Genomic DNA, 21,839 nt, shown 5'->3' on the forward strand with positions numbered 1-21,839 from the left:
GGCTGTGAAATCAGTACCTCTGGCCTTCTGTATGGCTCAGAGGTAAACTGAAATTGCTGGTAGATGAGAGCTTGCAGCTACCAAGTTACTACTCTGCTCCAGCGACAGCAATTTTCAGCTGCTGAAGATTAGTAAATCACACACACACACACACCATCAGGGTGAGAAGGAGGAGTTAGTAGCAGGGCTGCTGTAGTTCTGTATTTAGAAAGGTAATCAAAATGTTCCTTCGTATGTGCAGAATACCACCATCACAAAAACAATGAAAGGTCCTGGTTCAATTGTGGTAGTTGGGCATAGTAGTACTGGGCAGTTCTGCAGACCTCCTCTATCAGTACTTGATAAACTGGCAGCCATTTGTAATCTTGGGCAAATTAACTTCTCCACACCAAAGTTTCCCAATCTGTAAATGGGGGAGAACTACACATTCTTGTAAAGCAGTTTCAGTTCCTCTCCTGAAAGGCACCATCTGCAAGTGTCAAGTATTATTGCAGGCTTCCATCAGAATGGAGAAGCTATTACATTGTCAAGCCTGTATTGCACCTGTCTGCTTACTATTTATTGCATAAGTGTCTATGCAATAAAATTATTTAGGAATTTTAGCTTCACGAGTTTATAAACAGATTCTGTGAAAAGCTGAGGGTTACTATAGCTGGACAGAGTTGTTTGTCATGCTTTCAAGCTACATCTTCAGCTGCTCTCCTGGTTACATAACTGTTTTAATTAGATCTTAGAAGAGTTTCCAGGTTCTTCTTCTCCATTTATTAATTCAAGAATTTCATATGGATAAACATTTTCTCAGTCAAGACACTTGCTCACCAAGGAAGAAAATGCAGGAAACAATTCACACTAATATGAAATTTATACTTATGTCTACTAGCTTCAATAGTATTGAAATCAGAATCCAAACAGTTGCTGTACTGGATTGTTCGGTGCCCCTCGTTTGTCAACTTTGAAGAAGATTGGGACATTAAGAATGACAAGTCATGAATGCCAAGTTGGCTGTTTGCACAGAGACAGATCTTTGTCAGTTTAAAAAGATGAAGGTTTCAAACTGATCAAAGTAATTAGTCTCAATGAGAGGCAAAGGCATGAACAGTTGAGGGACTTAAAGCCAAAGGAGTTAATAGGGAACAAATGTGACTTTATAATAATTTTTTGATTATTCCAACTCAAGAAAAACTGAAGCCTGCTGTCAGCCATGCCCACATTCAGCCTGAAAAGATCTGGCTGAAGTTGTCTAGATGAAAAAGAAGAAGAGTAGAGTGAGGGAAGGGAAGAGGAGGGTGTTAAATAGTTTAACTGGCATGCTACCATAGTTTAAAATATTTACTGTTGGTTCACTAGATCTGTAGCTGGTTTTTGAAGGAGAAAAAAAAAGCAAATGGCATATTTGCTGTGAGAACTGAGCCAGTTTTCCAAAATTTAAAAATGGTTATGATTTGGCCAGGACTCCCTGTTTTCACTGGAGTCCCATTTCTTGCTGTTTTTCACCATGATTTTCCCTAAAGATTGCAAGGCTAGATCACAGGCACAAGGTGTGACTCTTGTCAGCCATACATCAGAGACCCCTTTGTGGGTTATGCACTAGGGTCATGTGGGACAAAGTCAATGCAGGAATGTCACTCCCCACACAGGCCAATAAAAGGAGTGCCATTTCATCACTTGCACCCATTTCCAGCACTAGCGCTAAGACGACTGGCTCAGAACAAGTTAAGAGTGCTGCTCTTCTCAAGTCTGCTATTCCTACCAATCGTTGGGAAAAGTGGTGGGCTCTTGCCATGAGAAACCTGACAGCTGGTTCTCCAACAAGGGAGAAATGCCTTTAAGCAAAGCTAGTTCCAACACCCCCCCCCCCCCCATTTTCATCAGCAGCTTGATGTAACCTTAGAATGCCTCACTGCTGCACTTCCCAATACCATGAGGAACTAAAGATGGCCATTGCCAGTTCCCTATGTGGAAGGAAGAGGACTACCCTTCCCATTCCCTTCTAATGAGTTGAAAAGGCCAACCCCAGGATCACTCTCCTCCATCAGCATGAAGAGTCCAAGGTTTTCTTTATTTTCTCCTCTTGGATCAGTTTTAGGCAGATATCAGGAGCATGTCACTTGTTTGGCCTCCAGCAGTGGCTCCTCCGTGAACAGTGAAGCTGGAAATCTGTTTTTAAATCAGAATTTGTGGCTTTTTGATACACAGGTCAGTGAGGTTATAGCAAGGTTAGGTGTATCATGCATTTTCCTGCTGTATGTTTGTGAAATTTAAGCAATTGCGATTTGTGTCAAACTCAATGGCTAGAAAATTATTTGCTTGAACTCAGAACAGCACCTCAACTGCGCCTCTCAATTCTGACACAACTAGAGATTATATTGGCAAACGGCTGAAAATGTTCAATTTATTGGACTTTATTTGGAATAAAGCTATTTTAAAAAAGCATCAAACAGTAATTTTAAAATACAACTTTCTGCTCTTTATATTCAGACATTTTAAAGAGAATCAGGACTTTTTTCTTTGACATTGAAGGAGAGAAATCTTTGAAAAAAAAATCAAGATGTAATTGAATGGTATAACACTACCAATGTTTCTGACACTCTGCTTCAACAACCCTATGTGATGGCACCTTGCCAGATGGTACCTTTACCCCAGGATTCTGCTGGTTACTTTCCCCTCCCATTGTTAATGTAGTATGCCATAAAAATGTAATTAAATTCTGGTTAAGGTAATGAATAATACTTCATATTAAGCTATTACATCTGCCTAATTTGAGCTATACAAGGGGATTATGGAATTAATGTAAGAATGCCACACAACTTTAGGAAGCTGTCTATATTGAATAAAATAATTTTATTTTTTGTTTACAAAGGTTATGGAAGCTGACATCTACTTTCAACTGAGACTTAACATAGTGGTTTCTCTACCTAAACATGTAGAACATGAAGGTCATTAAGAACTTTGTGAGGTTCAGTGCTATACTGTATGAGAATATGTAAACAGATTTTGAAGACACTTTCCCCATTATAAACTTTGACACAGTATGCACAAATTTTTAAAAAATAAAATACAAATGAAAACAAATTTGCCTCAAGGGATTTCTTAGAAGTACAAGCCATTTCAGGAGTCTGCAGTGGCAAACTTCTATACAACTGAAATTTCCTTTTATCCCAGAATAACTGGCTAAAGGCCATTCACTATCAAAGTGATGCCAGTAACATGGATTTGATTGTATGACTCCAGCACTTAAAAAGAGCACATTGGTTATACATGGCTTTTAACCCTGGGCTACAGTTACGCTACCAAACTAAGCTTGAGTCTAAATCAGTCATGTAGAGATGTGCATGTCATCTGAACACTGTTTAGAGTCCTTAGTTTTCCAGATCTGATGGAGGTGCTGAAGGCGCTCAGAGGTTCTTGTGCTTACATTCAGGGCCGGGTGAACTTTGCAAATGCCAGATTCCTCCATTAATGACAGGCCACAGATCCCGAAGTATGCATGCAAAGCATCTGGAAACAAAATAGTAAAGGAGTTAATTAAAATGTAAATGCTTCCTGGTATATCATGCAGTAATATTCAACTGTTTGTGTTCCAAAACACCAACCAATTTTAAGCCAAGCCCTGAAAGATAAATGGCAAATAGAAGTTCCTAGTTATATTTTGCTTTATCTAATTCTAAATATAAAATATAATAGTTAACCAAGCCCTACCACACACTGAGTAGGAGGCGATGGTCTGGAATTTCTGTCCTAAGACTAGATTCTAGGAAGCACAACTACTTTATTCAGTAAAGAACTCTCCCAGCTAGCTGATCACATATAAGAGGTCATGCCAGAGAGATATGGAAGAGCCTGAGAGAGTCAGGAGCTTATTTAAAGCATTCCCTCCCAGGCACTCTAAAAATATTTCCTTCTAAAGCCAGAGGAGGATTATTTTAGCATTTAGAAAAATTACTCCTGTTACAGTAGCAGCAACCTCTGTAGATGAGGGCATAGGTGATGGCTGACTGTTCATTAAAACAGCAAGATGTATTTTGGTACTAGCAGCTATCAAAAAGGCAGAATCTGGAAAGTACAAATACCACCATTACACCTCCACCAGCCCATCCCGGGGGATTTCTCTAATGCTGGGGAAGAAAGATACCTCTTATATGGCCCTTCCAGCCATATCAATGCTCCATAACCTTTTTCGTTTCATTCTAATTTCACAATTACCAAACTGATCTTTTTCAGAAAGGTATCTGAATACTCCACATACTCCAGCCAAATATCCAAAAGAAAGTCTCCTTATAAAGCATCATTGTTGTGCAGACAGAAACATGCTCACTACACACATCTCCTTCTGGGTGACCACACTGAAAATGTGTCTGCCAGTGACAGCTCACCCCTGGGAAAACTCCCCAAGCACGCTCACTGAAATCCCTTTACAAACTACCACCCAACTGCCCATATATGGCAGATTTAACCCAGAGGCTCTGAAGTTGTGCAGGACAGTGCAGACTAATGCACAATTTAATGCCAGCCAAAACATACTGACTGTGACAGCCTGAACTGTGCACAGCTTTTTCTATTTGAAGCAATGACAAAAATCTCAAGGCGTTTGAAGGCCAGGAGTTGTGGTGGAGACAAATATTTTGTGAATAAGGCACACAGGCACAAGACAACCAAGGAACATAGCGACCGGATGAAACAAGTATCATTTGCATTGCTTCCTCGCCAAATCTTAATTTAGGCTGTTGTATTCAAATAGCTTTACATTTTCCTGCAGGTCTGTTTTGTTTTCAGATTATTCTCACTCTCCATGTTTTATCAAGCTAATTAAGAAGTTGAATTTTATTTAACTCTCATCCACATTCATGGGGTAATGGTGTACCCTGTGAGTTGTGATAGCTCATCAACTAGTAGCCCTCCAACTATACTGTTTTAGAACCTTGTCACATGTACACAGGTCAGCAAAAAAGACTTTAGTTTAGCAACAAGAAGAGGATAAACTTTCCTTTATCTTCTTCAGTAAGTGAGGGCCCCTTACTGAATGGGGGAAGCAACCTAGTGACAGAGGATGTGGAAAAAGCTAAATGTACTCAATGCTTTTTTTGCCTCTGTCTTCACAAACAAGGTCAGCTCCCAGACTACTGGACTGGGCAGCACAGTATGGGGAGGAAGTGGTTCAGGACTATTTAGAAAAGCTGGACGAGCACAAGTCCATGGTGCCGGATGCACTGCATCTGAGCGTTCTAAAGGAGTTGGCGGATAGGATTGCAGAGCCATTGGGCATTATCTTTGAAAACTCATGGCGATCAGGGGAGGTCCCAGATGACTGGAAAAAGGCTAATGTAGTGCCCATCTTTAAAAAAGGGAAGGAGGAGGATCTGGGGAACTACAGGCCTGTCAGCCCCACCTCAGTCTCTGGAAAAATCATGGAGCAGGCCCTCAAGAAATCAATTTTGAAGCACTTAGAGGAGAGGAAAGTGATCAGGAAGTCAGCATGGATTCACTAAGGGCAAGTCATGCCTGACTAACCTAATGCCTTCTATGATGAGATAACTGGCTCTGTGGATGAGGGGAAAGCAGTGGACGCATTATTCCTTGACTTTAGCACAGCTTTTCATACAGTCTCCCACAGTATTCTTGCTGGCAAGTTAAAGAAGTATGGGCTGGATGAATGGACTATAAGGTGGATAGAAAGCTGGCTAGATCGTCGGGCTCAGCAGGTAGTAATCAATGGCTCCATGTGTAGTTGGCAGCCGGTATCAAGCGGAGTGCCCCAAGGGTCGGTCTTGGAGCCAGTTTTGTTCAATATCTTCATTAATGATCTGGAGGATGGCGAGGATTGCACCCTCAGCAAGTTTGCAGAGGACACTAAACTGGGAGGAGTGGTAGATATGCTGGAGGGTAGGGATAGGATACAGAGGGACCTAGAGGATTGGGCCAAAAGAAATCTGATGAGGTTCAACAAGGACAAGTGCAGAGTCCTGCACTTCAGATGGAAGGGTCCCATGCACTGCTACAGAGTAGGGACCGGGCGGCTAGGCAGCAGTTCTGCAGAAAAGGGCGTAGGGGTTACAGTGGACGAGAAGCTGGATATATGAATCAACAGTGTGCCCATGTTGCCAAGAAGGCTAATGGCATTTTGGGATGTATAAGTAGGGGCATTGCCAGCAGATTGAGGGTCGTGATCATTCCCCTCTATTTGATATTGGTGAGGCCTCATTGGGAGTACTGTGTCCAGTTTTGGGCCCCACACTACAAGGACGTGGAAAAATTGAAAGAGTCCAACGGAGGGCAACAAATATGATTAGGGGGCTGGAGCACACGACTTATGAGGAGAGGCTGAGAGAACTCTGATTGTTTAGTCTGCAGAAGAGAAGAATGAGGGGGGATTTGATAGCTACTTTCAACTACCTGTAGTGAATTTGTATGCGCTGATCACTGCACATTGATGCCGATGTGCGAAAATTGCATATAGGCTCACACTGAACAGGACTCCTGCTAGTTTTTCAATTTGTGAGTTAGATTAAGTTTTTTCTCCTAAAACGTTAAGGAATTGTTCTTAGATTCGTAATGCATTTGGAATACAAATTTCCCTTATGACACAATTAATGTAATTTTTTTTCCCCTCGACATGGCATGAAGATCAAGGATATTGACTTCTTATATTTTGTCATGTGATGTTGACAATTTGTGTTCTAATGGGTATAAAGTTAACTTTTGGAATCTCAACCCCTCTCATTAAATATTGTCTGACGCTCCCCACTGTCTGAAACTCACTGCATAATTTCTTGCAACTGTGAACATTTAAATGGATAATAAAAATGTTTATAACTGATGGATGATTTATTTTTAAAAAGTAAAAATTGAACTCTGCAAGCCTACGAATAGATGAAAAGTTTTAAGTATCATTAGTACTTTAAGCTTTTTGCATTAGCTTTTTCATAAGACTTCAGCGATATTGTCTGATGTACTCTTAGTATGTTTATTAAAAAGAACAGGCTCGGGAATATTTATAAATGGGCCCTTGATAAAGGCCCATTACACAGTCTATGCTCTTTAGCTAAAATTATTTTAAATGCATGGAAATACTATTCAGATACTAAATAATATGAACAGGTTGTTTGCCATTGAACTGTCCCTTATTGAAAGAGACATTTATGACATTTTAAACAAGGAGAAGGGGCAGAGGGAGATGTATACTTTACATTAAACAAATATAGCTTTCCAATTATGTGTTATGGCTTATGTTGCACATATTTCTGAGGGGGAAGAATTAAAAATATTCCTTTATTTGTGTTAAAAATGAACCACCTCTTGGACCACTGGAATACATTTTGCAACACAAAACACATCAGGATTCTGAGAAATAAATTTACCTGGGTGGCTATCTGGCCACTTGGCAAATCCACCAACAAGACGATCTTGAGTTGACAAGATGTAATTTCTGTTTTTCTCAAAATTTGTATATTGGAATATTTTCAAGAGCTGGAAAAAAAGTTACAGTGTTACAGAAATACCTACATAAAGAGAAGCTTTACCATTTTAACAGCTGTAAGTGGCGCATTGGGGGCATAGTTATGGTAGGTTTTAGTATCTTGTCTTCTTGCAAGAAAGCAGCAGACATGTGTAGCCCAGTACATAAATGTAAAGAGATCAAAATAGTTTAGTAATTCAAAGATCAAGCCTACTTGCACTGATTATATAACTAACTTGAGGAGATGAAGGTTGGTTAACCGAGTCAAACAGGTTAATACATATATTGTAGTAATTGTATTACCTTAAGTGTTGCTCCTACCCAAAATGAGTAGCAGGTGTCTACAGGTTTGTTGGGCCGTCCATGATAGCCATTCTGTTGTCTCATTATGCACCATCTCTTTATTCTGTTCAGTTCTTTCTCTGAAAATACTTCCTCCAATTTACCCATCAAGCACAGTGAGGCGATACCACAGAATGTGGAGCCACCTGTAAGAAATAATTATGTTTCTGCAACCTTTTTTCATTGAGGTTAAAACTTCTGATTAAGATCAGACAAGCTACCAAGTAGTAGTAAAAAATATCAAACAGAGAGCTGTGTAAAGGAGTACAGAAAGGTCTGAAGTCTAAAATCCATACAAATAAGGTGATCCTTAATCCAACACAGAGGTCAAAGTATTACACGTACTATTACAAATGGAAATTGGAGGGCCTCAGTGCTGCCCCATTTATGTAAACCACCACTACTCACTGCTGCAGACATACGCAATGTTCCATACGCAACATTACACAAGCAAGCTAATGGGAAGCAGGAATCTATCTGAAGCAGTGGTGTCAAATTTAAAGAGGCAGGCTCCGCAAGTGAGCGAGCCACATCATTCCAGTACAAGAAAAAAGGTTTCAGTCAAAATACACCAAATTTTCGCATGCATGATTAGATTTACTTTAGGAGTCACACGATGGAAGTTTCTCTCCCTTTCAAAGAGGGAGGGGAAGAAAAAGTCCCATATCCCCTCCCAACCTCTAATTCTTACAGAACATTTACTACAGCTGTTTTCTTCCTGCTGCTGCTCCAACTTGGAGATTTACTGGTTTCAGGCCTGTAAACAGCTGGCTGCTGAACCACCTCACTCCAAATCACCCCCTCCTCATCCCAGATTCCTACGTTTCATCTACAACCCAACTGCCAGTCCTAACCAAACAAGGCTAGACATACTCCCTCTGAAGCTGATCAATGCTGATGCATCACCCAGATGCGTTGCTGCAGTTACACAATTACATAAATGTCCTCATTAAAATGTCTCCCAATCAGTTCACTGACCCCACAATTATAGTGGACTAAAAACATAGCAGCAAAGGTAGGCCTGTTATAAACGGCTCTCAGCACTTGCTTACTAAGCAGATACTAGTTCTATGTTTCCTTTAATAGAGACACTCAATTGGACAAACTAGACATCTCCCAATCAGGCTACTAAACGATCTATGAGTACATAATGTAATCTCAGATAATTTAGTGTATTTAATTGGCCTGGAGATTGAGCCAGTTACACACTGCTGGCAGTTCTGCACTCTTCCCAGCCTCCACACTGCTATACTTCATAGAAGCCCCAGCAAAATGCGCTATAACAGAGGTTCTTAAATTGCAGTGGTGAGCAACCTACTGGACTCTACTTAAGTTTCACTTGCTAAACTGCAGTGAGAGCAAACATACCCACACTAAATACATCCCTAAAATCACTTTTCTATATAAGCAGTTACTATCGGTGTCATGAGGAGGTGGCCATAAGAAAAATCTATGTTAAGATGTGGTCTACACTATTAAAACATTTGAGGACCCCTGTATTATAACAACGAAGAGCACTACAATACTCAAATTGTGACTCTTTTACATTTTAAACTGAGGTTGAAGAGAAATCTGGAACCAGAAGGGAAAGCCCGGTTTCTTTATGACTTCCCTGCTAACGCAACTGGCAAGATTTTCTGAAACATGATTGTAGACAAAACAATGGTGAATTACCTCCCAGAATTCCCACTATTCCTGGTAATTATACATGGAATCTGTGCCACACCTCTGAGTAGGATAAAAAAAAAGTCCTGAGGAAGAACCTGAGTAAGCTGTAGATACAATAAGACACGGGGCCTGAGTCTCATTTAGACCAAGATCCCTTTACCCCACTGGAAGTGTAAAGGGGCTTTGAAGTTGGTGCAGTGAGAATCAGACCCACGGACTTTCATCCTAACCATTCAAATGTAGAAGAGACACCAAAGTAACTTCAGCATACCACGGAAAAACATGGATGCAATTACGTAAAAACCAGTGGTAAGATTACGACTGACTAGCATTTAGTAGGCTTCATATAAACACAATCAAGTCTCAAAATCAGGGATGATCCAGCTGCTCCAGGGTGTGCCTACCTTTCCCAGCACTGTCTGTTGCTGCAAAGGGATAAATGGAACGTTTATGCCCCAGAAAAACACCAAGTTAAGAATTCCTGACTTGAGTCGCAATTTGCTTTTTTAATAAAAATTAACCGTAGTTTTAAAATTCAACCAAGCAGACTCTGTGGTTCAACACAGGAAATTATTATAGGATACATCCACAGCTGGTGGAACTGGGGTGTATCATCAGGAAGGAGTGCTGCAAAAATTGACCCACAGTGAGGAATGAGAACAGAGATCAAAGAGGGAGGAGATCAGAGGGTTGTTGAGGTAAGAATACTGGAGTAAGAAAATTCTTCGGACCCTCATTTGGTCTAGTCTTGGGATGGAGACAGTCATGGCAAGGAAAGAAGACCACATGCTCTGGGAGAACCTTTTGATTTGTTCCTCTTCACCCCACTTCCCTGAAAACCCAAAATACCAACAAGGGAGGAGAGGCATGCGTGCTGAATCCCAGCATTGTTTAAAGAAGCTTCATTTAACTGCTGCCATTTTTAAGAATTGAGAAACATTTTAAGGCACTTACCATGAGATTCAAGTCCAGCTCCCTGTGCCAGCCCATTATCATAGGACTGAAAAAGAAAAAGCTGTTTTAGAAATAGATTGTTCATATATGTATTTTGATTATATGTAACTTTTCATTTTATATGCAAGACCTGCATCACAAACCACACCAACTACAACATCTATTTCAATTAGTTTTAACTGGCCAATAGCTTTTCAAAGGCATACACTGTGGATCAAAAGTTATCAGCATCACATTGACCCGTCAGCAAAGCAGCACAGTTTGAACACATGCAGTTTTTAAATAGGTATTTTCTAAAAAATTAAAAATGCAAAGTTTCTGTTTCAAATATTATATACTAAAATGCTAAAGTTAAGGTTCTATAATTATGCAGCCTTACAGTGCCAAGTTAAGTGGCAAGGAAAAGCCAATTCTGTGGATGTTTTAAAATACATTCTGCAGGAGCTGTGTCCCCCTTAAGGAGCCAAAGCATCTGCAAAACTCTAGACAAGACAAGAGACCATCCTATTTGTCTATGTCTGTTCCCAAATCAAGAGTCATTTACAGTACAAGAATGCAATGGTTAGGCCACTAGTTTATGTAAACAGCACAGCCTTCCCATAATACAATACATTCTGCAGTGAAGACAAAGGCCTTATGTGCTAAACTGCAACAACAATCTACACTTAAGGAAAGCATGGGAAAGCATCGGCATTCTGCTGGACAAACTGACGTTATTCTATAACATATCACCTTTAAAAAATAGTTTAGTCATTCTCATTTATGCTTTGCTTTAAAAGGTTTAAAGGGCTGATGTTCCATCCCGGGCTCACTCCATTGTCCCAGGAATTCCAATTCACATGATCCTGTATCAACGGATGTCTGTGCAGTGGGAGTTTCTTGCCCATTGTGCCACAATACTGAAGCAAGTTAAAGGATGGCAATAGCATATACTGGAATGCGCTTTGGTTTGTGGGATTTTTAACTCAAATTTGTTTTATTTTAGTAGCAGTTAGACTTCAGTATAATCCCCCATCCCCCAAATCATTTAGTTAATTAAGTTAAGGTTGCTAGAGTGTAACCCCTTACCGGAGACCTAAGAAACAACCAGCTAAGGGTACATCTACACTGCAGTTAAACATCCGCAACTGTCCCGTGCCAGCTGACTCGGGCTCACAGAGCTCAGGATAAGGGGCTGTTTAACTGTGGTGTAGACATTTGGGCTCAGGCTCGAGCCCGAGCTGTGGGACTCTCCCCCCCATTACAGTGTCCCAGAGCCCAGCTCGAGCCTGAATCTGCACATTGACACCCCAATAAAACATCCCCTTAACCTGAGCCTGAGTCAGCTGAAACAGGCCAGCAACAGGTTTTTAACTGCAGTGTAGACATACCATAAGTCATTTAACACCCTGCCTACACTCCCACTCATCAGTTCCCCTTCTTATCCTCAACTCCCCCGCACCCATCAAGCCACAGTCCAGACATCTCCATCTTCATTCTGTATGTAACAGAGATGATATGGGGGGGGGAAGCAACATATGGGTAGGGCATGAGAGACTTGAGTTGTGAGAGGGACTTGGGGAAAAAGCAGGGATTGATCTGCAGGCAAGCAGTACCCTGACAAACCAACCATATGTCAAGAAAATGCAGAGTCTGGGACTGTTTAGAGGAAACATGACTGACGTATAAACAAAACAATAAATAATATACAGAAGTTAGATACAACCTTATTAAGCCTTCCCATGCTACAAGAACAAAGACAGTCAATTAAACTGAGTGGCAACACTATTACAATTGATAACATGAAAAATGTTCATAGAAATGCATAAACTACCTGTGGAACTCTTGTTAGACACCAAGTGCTTAAAATAGGATTGAAAAAAAGGATTCAATATTTATACTGAATATCCAACGTTTGTGTGCGCATGTCACACACACACAAATAAAGGCTATATATAGATCCTCATACTTCAGAGAATAAATTAAATCACTAGCAGAATTAGGAAGCAAACTACCCTATGGCTAGGTTATTCCATAACCATCAACTATAGACAGGTTATTCCGTAATTGTTGACCAGGGGTTCCTTACATCTTCCTCTGACACAGCTAATAGGGGCCGCCATCAGAGATGGGATATTGACAAGACAGACCACTGGTCTGATTTCCATGTTCCTATTTCTAGCAAAACAGCAGGTGCCCAGCACTTCTCAAGATTGTCACTGCTTGAAGGTGAATATTCTTTATCGCAGAACACACATTAGCTGTTTTCTGCTTTCATATTAAGAACTGTAATATTCCTCACTGGACAAAAATTCTGACGACTGTCTTTTTTTGGAGTGAGGACTAAAAAGGATGAATTCTAAAAGTTCACATCTGACGTAAATAAACTTTAAGCAGGAGCATGGCCTCGGCTAACTTTGGAAAAGTTGATTCTAAGCAACTGCTATGAACATTTGAAGACTGAGCACATGCAGCACAAAGTTCCAGTAAGCCGTTAGTTGTGCATTTTGAGCATGGAGTCCCTATGTGCTACCAAGCTACAAAGCCCCATTAACTGCTAAGCAATGGCAAGCTGATTAGCACTGGCGAAGTGAGTTAACTCTATAAACAGAGTAATTGTAAAAGGAGGTGGTGTGCTTTATGTACTGCAAAGTAATTAGCTCTGGGGAAAAGTTAAGTGTGCAACCCAAATAGTGCACTATGTTCAGCTGCACAATTAGCCTGAAATTTTAACAGACACAGGCACCAGTTGCTTTGAGGATTTGATCCTGTTAAATAAATGGGGATATTTTTGTCTTCAATTTTCCACTTTTTTATTTTAAAAAGGATAATGAAAAGAATTCTTCATTGCTACAGTATGAAAGTTGAATAATTAAATCCTATCCAAATCAGGAAATGTGTAAATCAATTAAACACAATCTTAACTCCAACTCCCTACCATTTGCATCACAGTTAGTCAATCTGTAGAGATATGATCATAATCAAAGTAGTTAATTTGTCCCTCCACTCTAAAGGGTAATTAAAAATGGCATTATACCTCTACCCAGATATAACACGAATTCAGATATAATGCGGTAAAGCAGTGCTCCGGTGGTGGGCGGGAGGGTGAGCTGCACATGCCAGTGGATCAAAGCAAGTTCGATATAACGTGTTTTCACCTATAACGCAATAAGATTTTTTGGCTCCCGAGGACAGCGTTATATCGAGGTAGAGGTGTATTTATATTTATTGCATCAGTGATTCCAAATCACCCCTGTTCAGTTCACTAAATTTTTTTCCCCTCAGTGTCACAAACTCACCCCTGAATATGAAAGTCAAAATGGACTAAGGTTTACACATCAACAATAAAAATTCTGCAGTCCGAACTTGATAGTTCTACTGATGAGGGAAAGCTGAAACATCACTGCAGAAACAGGTTCTGAACAGGAATAAAAAGAATCCACTTATTGCAGTCAGTAAAGACAGTAGATACAACAACGAATACACACAGAGAGCTATTATCTATAAAGATGCAATGTTAATGCTGTAACTGTCTAAAGTGTAGCTCTAGTCTGAAAAGTATGTTCAATCTTAAAAAACTTTTCCCTTTTCTGATGTGCTTCATTCTACAATTCAAGTTGCAGTAGCAATTTGAGATTTAAAGCTTGTGACTCAATTCTGACAACAGGAAATTTTAGAATTAGAATTTAGGAGTTCAGTTCCAAATATCTATTACAGCTAAGCAATTTCGCTGATACTTAAACAAGTTATTTGTACCTCAGTTGCATGTCACAATTTGCATTACCAAAAAAATAAGTTCATAAACTATGACTTGCACTCAGATATATAAAGAGGCCTCATGTACTTGCAAATGGTGACATAAGATATAGTGAAACAAAACCACATCTTTGTATGACAGCAGTTCACTAATGATGCCATCTATTTTGCCTTGTAATATGTGGACTATCAAAACAAGATACTATTGTAGAAAAATAGAGCTAGGCATTCACAAGAAAAAAACAAAGCAAGGATATATTTAGCTTGCATTATAATTAGATAGGAAAGTCTTACACTGAAATAAAATTAACTTCAAAAATAAATTTCATGGCTACATCTGAATATAAAATATTTTTATTTTAGGTTATTTGCAGCACTCAATTTAATAGCAACATTGCAGATGTTCTTTCAGGGATTCTACACTTCATGCAAAGGACCCATTATAGGCTGATTTAACTGTGGTTATTATATTTGTTTATTAAACATACAGCAAGACTTGTTTATATAGTGGGAAAATCGATCATCCTGGCAGCCTACACAATACCACACACAGCAGTCTTAGTACAATAGCAGTGGTTAATTTTATTTTAATTTCTGATGCTATAAAGCATTGGTTTCTAGCTCTACTGGTTCTTGAAATACTGGCTACTAAAATGATATCATAATTCAAGTGTGGGGGAAGGAAAAGTGTAATCAGGAAGACGTGCTCTTCAGGTCCAATATTTTGCAAACTGTTAGGGTTAGAAAAGCGCACTTAAAAAGGCTAGGTTCCTAATTGTGTAAGTATCTAGCCCCGATAGCGACACTTGAATTCACCTATAACCAGGCCTGCACTGGGGTCACACCACATAGCAGCAATTTTCTGACACTGGCCCAGAATTAAATATAGATGGCCAGGGAGCAGACACTGCTGGGGATTCCCCTGACAGAAAAGAGTCCCCAGTGAGTATAGAGCTAGCAGAGTCTGTTCCTATAGCTCCCGTATTATTTGTATTACCGTAAGGCCAAGGAGTCTTAGTTATCAAGTAGGATCCCATTGTGCAAGGTGCTGTACAAACAGAACAAAAAGATGGTCCCTGCCCCAAAAGAGCTCACAATCTAAGTATAAGACAAATGACAACAGATGTGTATGCAGACAGATTGAGGAAGTACAAGGAAACAATGAGACAATATTGATCAGTTTGACAGGCAGTGGGCTCAGCACACCAGTGGCCTAACTACGGCCAAGCTTTTTATAGAGGGAAAAGGAGAGTTTACAGGAAGAGAATGCGTTAATTTTGCAGATGTTTACTGGGAGCTCCTCCCAAGTGTGTGGGGCAGCCTGGGAGAAAGCACAAAGTTGTGCATTTGAAAATTTAACAAGTGGGCAATGGAGGCTTGTATCACAGGCTGATCAGAGGCAGGAGTCAATATCTTCACAGAGAATGACAGGAAGTGTGGATAGAACATGAAGGACCTTCAAATGAAGACAAATAGCTTATGTTTGAGGTGATACAGGAGGTGACAGCAGCGGAGGGATGTAAAGAAGAGTGACATGGTTAAAGCAACAGGCTAGGAAAATCATATTTGTAGCTCCGTTCTGAATGGATAAGTGAGGTAAGATTGCAGAGTTAAGACCAGTGAGAAGGATATTGCAGTTATCGAGATGATGGGAACCTGGATGAGAGTGGTAGCTGGGAGGATGGATAGGAAAAGCTGTATCTTAGAGATATCTTAGAAAGAATCTGCATGCTTCAGACATAGCCCAGATGTGAGGACCTAGAAAGAGGTCCAAGTTGAAGATGACACCCAGATTATGGGCCTAAGTGACAAGCAGGCTGGTGCTGTTGTCCAGTTACTGACAAAGGAGTAGTGAGAGGGCGGGGGGTGGGGAGAAGGGAAGTAGTGGTGGGGAGAAGATTAAGAGCTCTGTTTTAGCCATGTTGAGTTTGAGTTGACAGACATCCACAAGGAGATATCAGACAGACCAAGATTGCAGTTTGGATGGAAGAAGACAGGTCTGGAGGGAAAGGGAGAGGAAATACAGACAATAGCTGAACTGGTGTTTGCAGATGAAATTATCCAGAGGCAAGGTGCAGAGAGGGAATGGGACCAAGGACAGAGCACTGTGGAAACAATTCAGAAAGCAGGGGGTGAGGGTAGAGGAATGAAAAGAATCCTCCAAAGGTCATGCTGAAGAAGCAATGACAGCAGCACAAGAAAAGGAGAGGAGAGGAGAGGAGAGTCAGAGAAGCTCAGGGAAGACAAGATTACAAGAGGAATACGGTCAACTGTGATAAAGGCAATTGACAAGTCCAGGAGGATGAGGCTGGAGTACCAGTTCTAAATTCTCAGTCATTTACAAATTACACTGAGCAGTGTACAGCTACTGCAAGGCTTATATCTATGCCATATCCTAGACCATTCTGATAGAAGCAACTCAACCAATCACCATTACTCTACAGCTAATTTGAGTGCAACCGTGTCCCTGGTGGAATGCGATAGAATGCACAGATGGTGGCTTACCTGGCCCAACTGCCAGACCTATGTGACAGCATGGGGTTTCAGCTACTAGTTTTATACTATTTATAAAAAGAAAATAGGAAAGGGAGGACTGCCCATTTTTCATCTGGGTGATGGGATCCCCATCTGGGGGAATTCCCAGTTACAAACTGGGAATGTCCATCTTCAGTGTCTATGTTACAAGTCCTACCATGCCGAGGGACCTACTGATTGCAACATGGCAATAGAGAGTATCCAATCTCAGTGAGCAACTGAAGTCTGTCTTACAGTATAGGAGAGATGGAATGATGTTTTAACTATGATCTTAGACTTTGGAACAGCCCTGCTTCTTTAGTCCAAGGCTGTTGCAGTCTAGAAACGGTTACATGTTGTTCTGTCCAGTCTATTTAGGAAGATCAAACCACATGTTAACTGCGTCAGGGAGATTACACTGGATCCTCCAAAGTTTGTGGGTTTTTTTACATTTATAATACTACTGTACCACTACTCCTCTTTCAACTCAGTATACCAGGAAACACAAAGGACTATATGAAAGGTTATGGCTTGTATTCAAGTAATGCTGGTGATTGTTTTAGCCACATGCTGCAGCAGGCAGAAAACCTACGGTCTTAAGATTTGAAGAATATCATTGAAACAAAACAAAAAACAAAAACAACAACAACAACAACAACAACAACAAAAACACAAAACACACACTTAGGAAAACTCACCATACTTCTTCTAATATATTCTATTGCTTTCTTCGTATCCATGCCTGACCAGTTGTTCAGCATGTAGCAAATACAGGAAGCACAGTATACAAATCTCATGTCATTCTCGCTACCTTCAAGCACAGCACAGAAACTAAAAGAAATACAGATTTGTCTCATTATGCATTGCAAAAGCTATCACATTATGAACACACACACCCACCCACCCACCCACCCCAGGCTAGTTTATCATATACTTCTCATCTCAAGAGGAAGTTCCTTAAATATTTCAAACTGTACTCTTCAGAAGGACAATACTATGTCCCCATTTTAAAGGGCAACTAATCCAACCATATATTTTAGTTTGCTTGCCCAGATCAGGCACCGGCCTTGGATTTTGTGCTTTCACAACCTCAAAAACAAGACTGCATCGCTTCGCTTTACAGCTTCCTGACAAGACTTCATTTGGCTCAATTATAAGCAGTTTGAATACTTAGCAGCTTTAAAAATATTTGAAGCAGGTTAAGTGTGCAGAAGTATTTTTAAATGGCTTCTTACTAGATCACCTGTCTGGAGTACTAAAGTCATCCTTTTGTCTTTAAAAGCTCTACATAAACCTTTGCATTGGGCCCTACTACAAGAGGCCTGTGTCCAGTTGAGGTGCAAATCAATGTCTGCATGCACATTGGGCTATTCACGTGCCTAAGTTGGACAAACAAATGCACACTTGCAATTTCTTGACACAAACATCTGAGAATTTAGTCCATTAAATGTTAGTCAGTTGCTCGAGACAGTAGGCTCAATTCTGGAAATATCACACACTGTTGTATACACCCCTTTGAATTTGGAATTTTCAGTTTATGAAAGCAATTTAGCATTGTATTTTAATAATTTTGAGTTCTTGAAAATGGTTTAACTTTGTAGAACCCTATCATGTGATATCCATGTAAGTCTCACCTGACTCATAAGTTAATAAATTAAGCCAACACTTCCATTTTAATTAACACTGCTGTCTCAGTTTAATAATCAAATTGATCATAGTCCCTTCCAAAATAACACCATTACACCCTACTCTTAATTATAGGCTCTCTCAAAGCTGCTATCTGTTCAATTTTTAACTACCCACATAGAATGTGTGACCTAAAACAAGGTCTTTTCATTAGCTATAAACCCAACCTAAATTGCTAGACATTTTTTAACTTAGTTTTTTCTAAGTAAAGGGATCCATGTTTTACAAATGTCTATCAGATGTGTGGCTCTGACACATTTATAATAGCAGTGCAATTTATTTTAAGTAAAATGTAGGCTAATTAATCTCTTTATACTAACAGCCCATTAGTCTGTCAATCCAATTTCCTTATTTAGAGAGGGATAAGAACTAGAATTTTATCCTTAGACGATTAAAATGGACAATAAGCATTTAGATAATCCTGATATATCCAGGTTATATACACACACACACACAAAAGCTGAATTGTGTCAAACAGTTAATTTGAGAGGGTACATGTATAATTTTCACTGCTAAGCAACAATTATTCAAATAGTTTAGTATATATATGGCTTTACAAATAGACTAAATACTTAGAACCTGGATTTTAATACTATGAATGGGAATCATAACAGCACAACCAGTTAGAACTGACCAGTTTCTAACAAATTACATGCACTTCTCTTGCTACTGTACACTTTATAAAGACCATTCAGGTTACGTTTTCATTTCCAATGCTGATTTTTATGGAGAAATTTGGGAGTTGAGCTGAATGTTATTTAAGTTTTAATCCCTCTGTATTAGACCAGCTCTGCTTCCTTAAGAAGCTGCTATATTTAATGGTTCCAACTCCAAAGAATGGGGAGTGTCCGTTAGGCAATATCTTATTTGCCTCTTGCTATATTTTAATAGTATGGATGGGCTCCCTTGGCTAGAATTCAACTGTCAAATTGGGGCAATTCTCTCCTCCAAAACTGAACACCAGATAGGAAATATTCTCCCTTAGTTACCAAGTGATTTAGAGGTCAATTGCTAACTTCCCTTGCACTGCAGTCAAAACAGATTCCACTTATGGTCAGATTTGCTGGGGTACTAATGCAAATAACCTGGACAAACCGAGGATTCAGAAATGGAAGGGATGTTTTTACAGTCAAGATCCCAGGGCAGTTCATTCATGAAGGAACATACACTCTTCAAAGATTGACAGCAGGACCTCTAGGGAAGTGCTACACACAAATTTCTACAAGGTCTAACAATGGATTCACAGACAGAAGGTAATAAAATCACAGATCAGAGCTCTACACGTAACCAGCTCTGGTGTTTTTTCTATACAGTCTTCTACCCAACATTTCCTGTGCACCCCTGTGCCTTTCTATTCTGGCTTAATTTAAAAAAAACCAACCCACAAACACCTCTTTAGATACACATTTAGTTTAACATATTAAGTTCAGATTATTAAGTCAGTCTTATAGCAGAATGTGGGCTACTTTAAAGACAGAGCAAGCCCTATTACCTCTTACATTTCTTCAATTAACATCATAGTTAACTAAGACTGTACTAAGCAACAGAAGGTTCTGTGGCACCTTTGAGACTAACAGAAGTACTGGGAGCATAAGCTTTCGTGGGTAAGAACCTCACTTCTTCAGATGCAAGTAATAAATTAAATAAACTTGTAATAAACAAGTAATAAACTTGCATCTGAAGAAGTGAGGTTCTTACCCACGAAAGCTTATGCTCCCAGTACTTCTGTTAGTCTCAAAGGTGCCACAGGACCCTCTGTTGCTTTTTACAGATTCAGACTAACACGGCTCTGATACTAAGACTGTACTGAATTTCAAATACATTTTAAAGTGCATAGATAGCAAGAATTATTTCACCATGTGAGCTTTCAGTAGGCTATCCTGACTGAATCTGGAACAAAACTCAGGCTTATGAAGACCTACCAACATTATGATGGTCTTCAGAAAAAAAATCTTGGGTATTTCTAAAGGGCACCTCTGGTTTCTAGAAGAAAACAGCTTAAGTTCTTAAGTTTCATGTTCTAATGTAGTACACAATGCTTGGATTTTTGCTATATCTTTAAAAGTTGGGTCTAGAACTCCCAAATACCTGTCATGAAAAAAAGGCTCAGAAGAGACTGTTCTGTTTTCATAAACAATTTGTTGGCTTCATTCAATCTTACAGATGGTATTTCTGGGGGTCAGAGTCTTTTTGGCTGAAATACATTACTGTGGATCAACACAACTGGATCCACAGAGAGGGAATTCAATTAATGCCTGGCATTCATTTTTAGAATTTAGCAGCTTGGGGGTGGCCAGACAGCAACTGAAGGTTATGCTGACATCTAATATTTATGCTTTCTGTAATAGGATTAATTTTTTCTGCTCCACCTTTTCTGGAAGCAGAAAAAAAGCTAGTAATTGGTTGACTTAACAGTGCCTAAGTATGGTTAGTTCTCCAGACAACCTAAAAAGTTATTTAAGAGCCTGAGAGCCCCACATACTGTTCAAAAATCTCAGTCTGTTGAAGAGTTTTATTAGAAAAACTTGAGTTTGTACACTGGGTCTCTTGCATCTCTTCTAATTACAAGGAAAGGAATCACCAAAACACGTTAATTATGCTTTTCACGGTCTTTAAAACCAATCACTCAAAAGAGCTACCATAAGGAATCAATCTACATTCCCACTAAAGACCAACTGGAAATCGCAAAACATAGAACATAAAAACAAACAAACAGTCTTCTTAACTTGAACTATTCTTCACTCAACAATAGATGAACAGTTTAAGAATAGTGCTTACTTTAAAACAAGTTTTACACAGATATGCAGTGCTTTCTAACAGGAAAGCCAATATTTTTAGTTCTACAGTGCGTTGGCTGTAACATGTTCTCAGCTAGAGAAGATCACGGAAACAGCAGCAGCCACTAAGGGTTTGTTTACACACAAAAGTTGCACAGCTTTAATTACATCAGTGTAATTTCAAGCAGTAGAATCCCCTTATCTTAGCTGAAATTATATTGCTACAGAGGTGTTTTAATCAATGTAGCGATTCCTGTATAGGAAGGGGAAATAAGACAAATATTAGTGTCAAGGTGCCTTGTATCTATAATGGCCCACTCTAGGGCTGTGCTGGTTAACTATTTCTGTAAAAAAAAAAAAAAAAAATCACAACACTAACTGAACAGGTTTTGTACCAGTACAAGAACTGTTTGCAGATCAGTCTTGAGACAACAACCTCACTGGCTGGGTGATGTTGAAACACTATTTTTAGTACTGAAACAAATATTGCTAAAAAAATAAAAAATTGAAAGTTTTTTTTTTTAAAATGCACACATACCCTTTATATATTATATACACACTTAATGTAGTAACTAAGCTAAAGCATTCTGATTTATAACTAGAGTCATTTTGAGGGGAAGCTATTAGGTAAGGAAGTTTGTGATTTCATTAAAAACGAAAGTCTGATTTACTCTGCTATATTCATGTTGATGTTCCTCATTCAGACTGGA

At 39.5% G+C, this 21,839-nt stretch overlaps 1 protein-coding gene across 1 annotated transcript in view; it reads right to left on the minus strand.

Annotated features, from left to right (window-relative positions):
• Positions 1-2,822: 2,822 nt before the first annotated feature.
• Positions 2,823-21,839, minus strand: part of PGGT1B (protein geranylgeranyltransferase type I subunit beta) — a 53,817-nt gene continuing 34,800 nt past the window's right edge. Inside the window, exons 5-9 of the mRNA XM_034773264.1 lie at positions 17,365-17,497; positions 10,418-10,463; positions 7,757-7,941; positions 7,356-7,464; positions 2,823-3,498 (exon numbers count right to left, since the gene is read on the minus strand). Of these exons, the coding sequence (XP_034629155.1) occupies positions 3,317-3,498; positions 7,356-7,464; positions 7,757-7,941; positions 10,418-10,463; positions 17,365-17,497 (655 nt within the window). The 3' untranslated portion in view covers positions 2,823-3,316. The remainder of the gene's footprint in view (positions 3,499-7,355; positions 7,465-7,756; positions 7,942-10,417; positions 10,464-17,364; positions 17,498-21,839) is intronic.

Source organism: Trachemys scripta, chromosome 6 (genome assembly GCF_013100865.1).
Source record: "Trachemys scripta elegans isolate TJP31775 chromosome 6, CAS_Tse_1.0, whole genome shotgun sequence".
Lineage (NCBI taxonomy): Eukaryota > Metazoa > Chordata > Testudines > Emydidae > Trachemys > Trachemys scripta.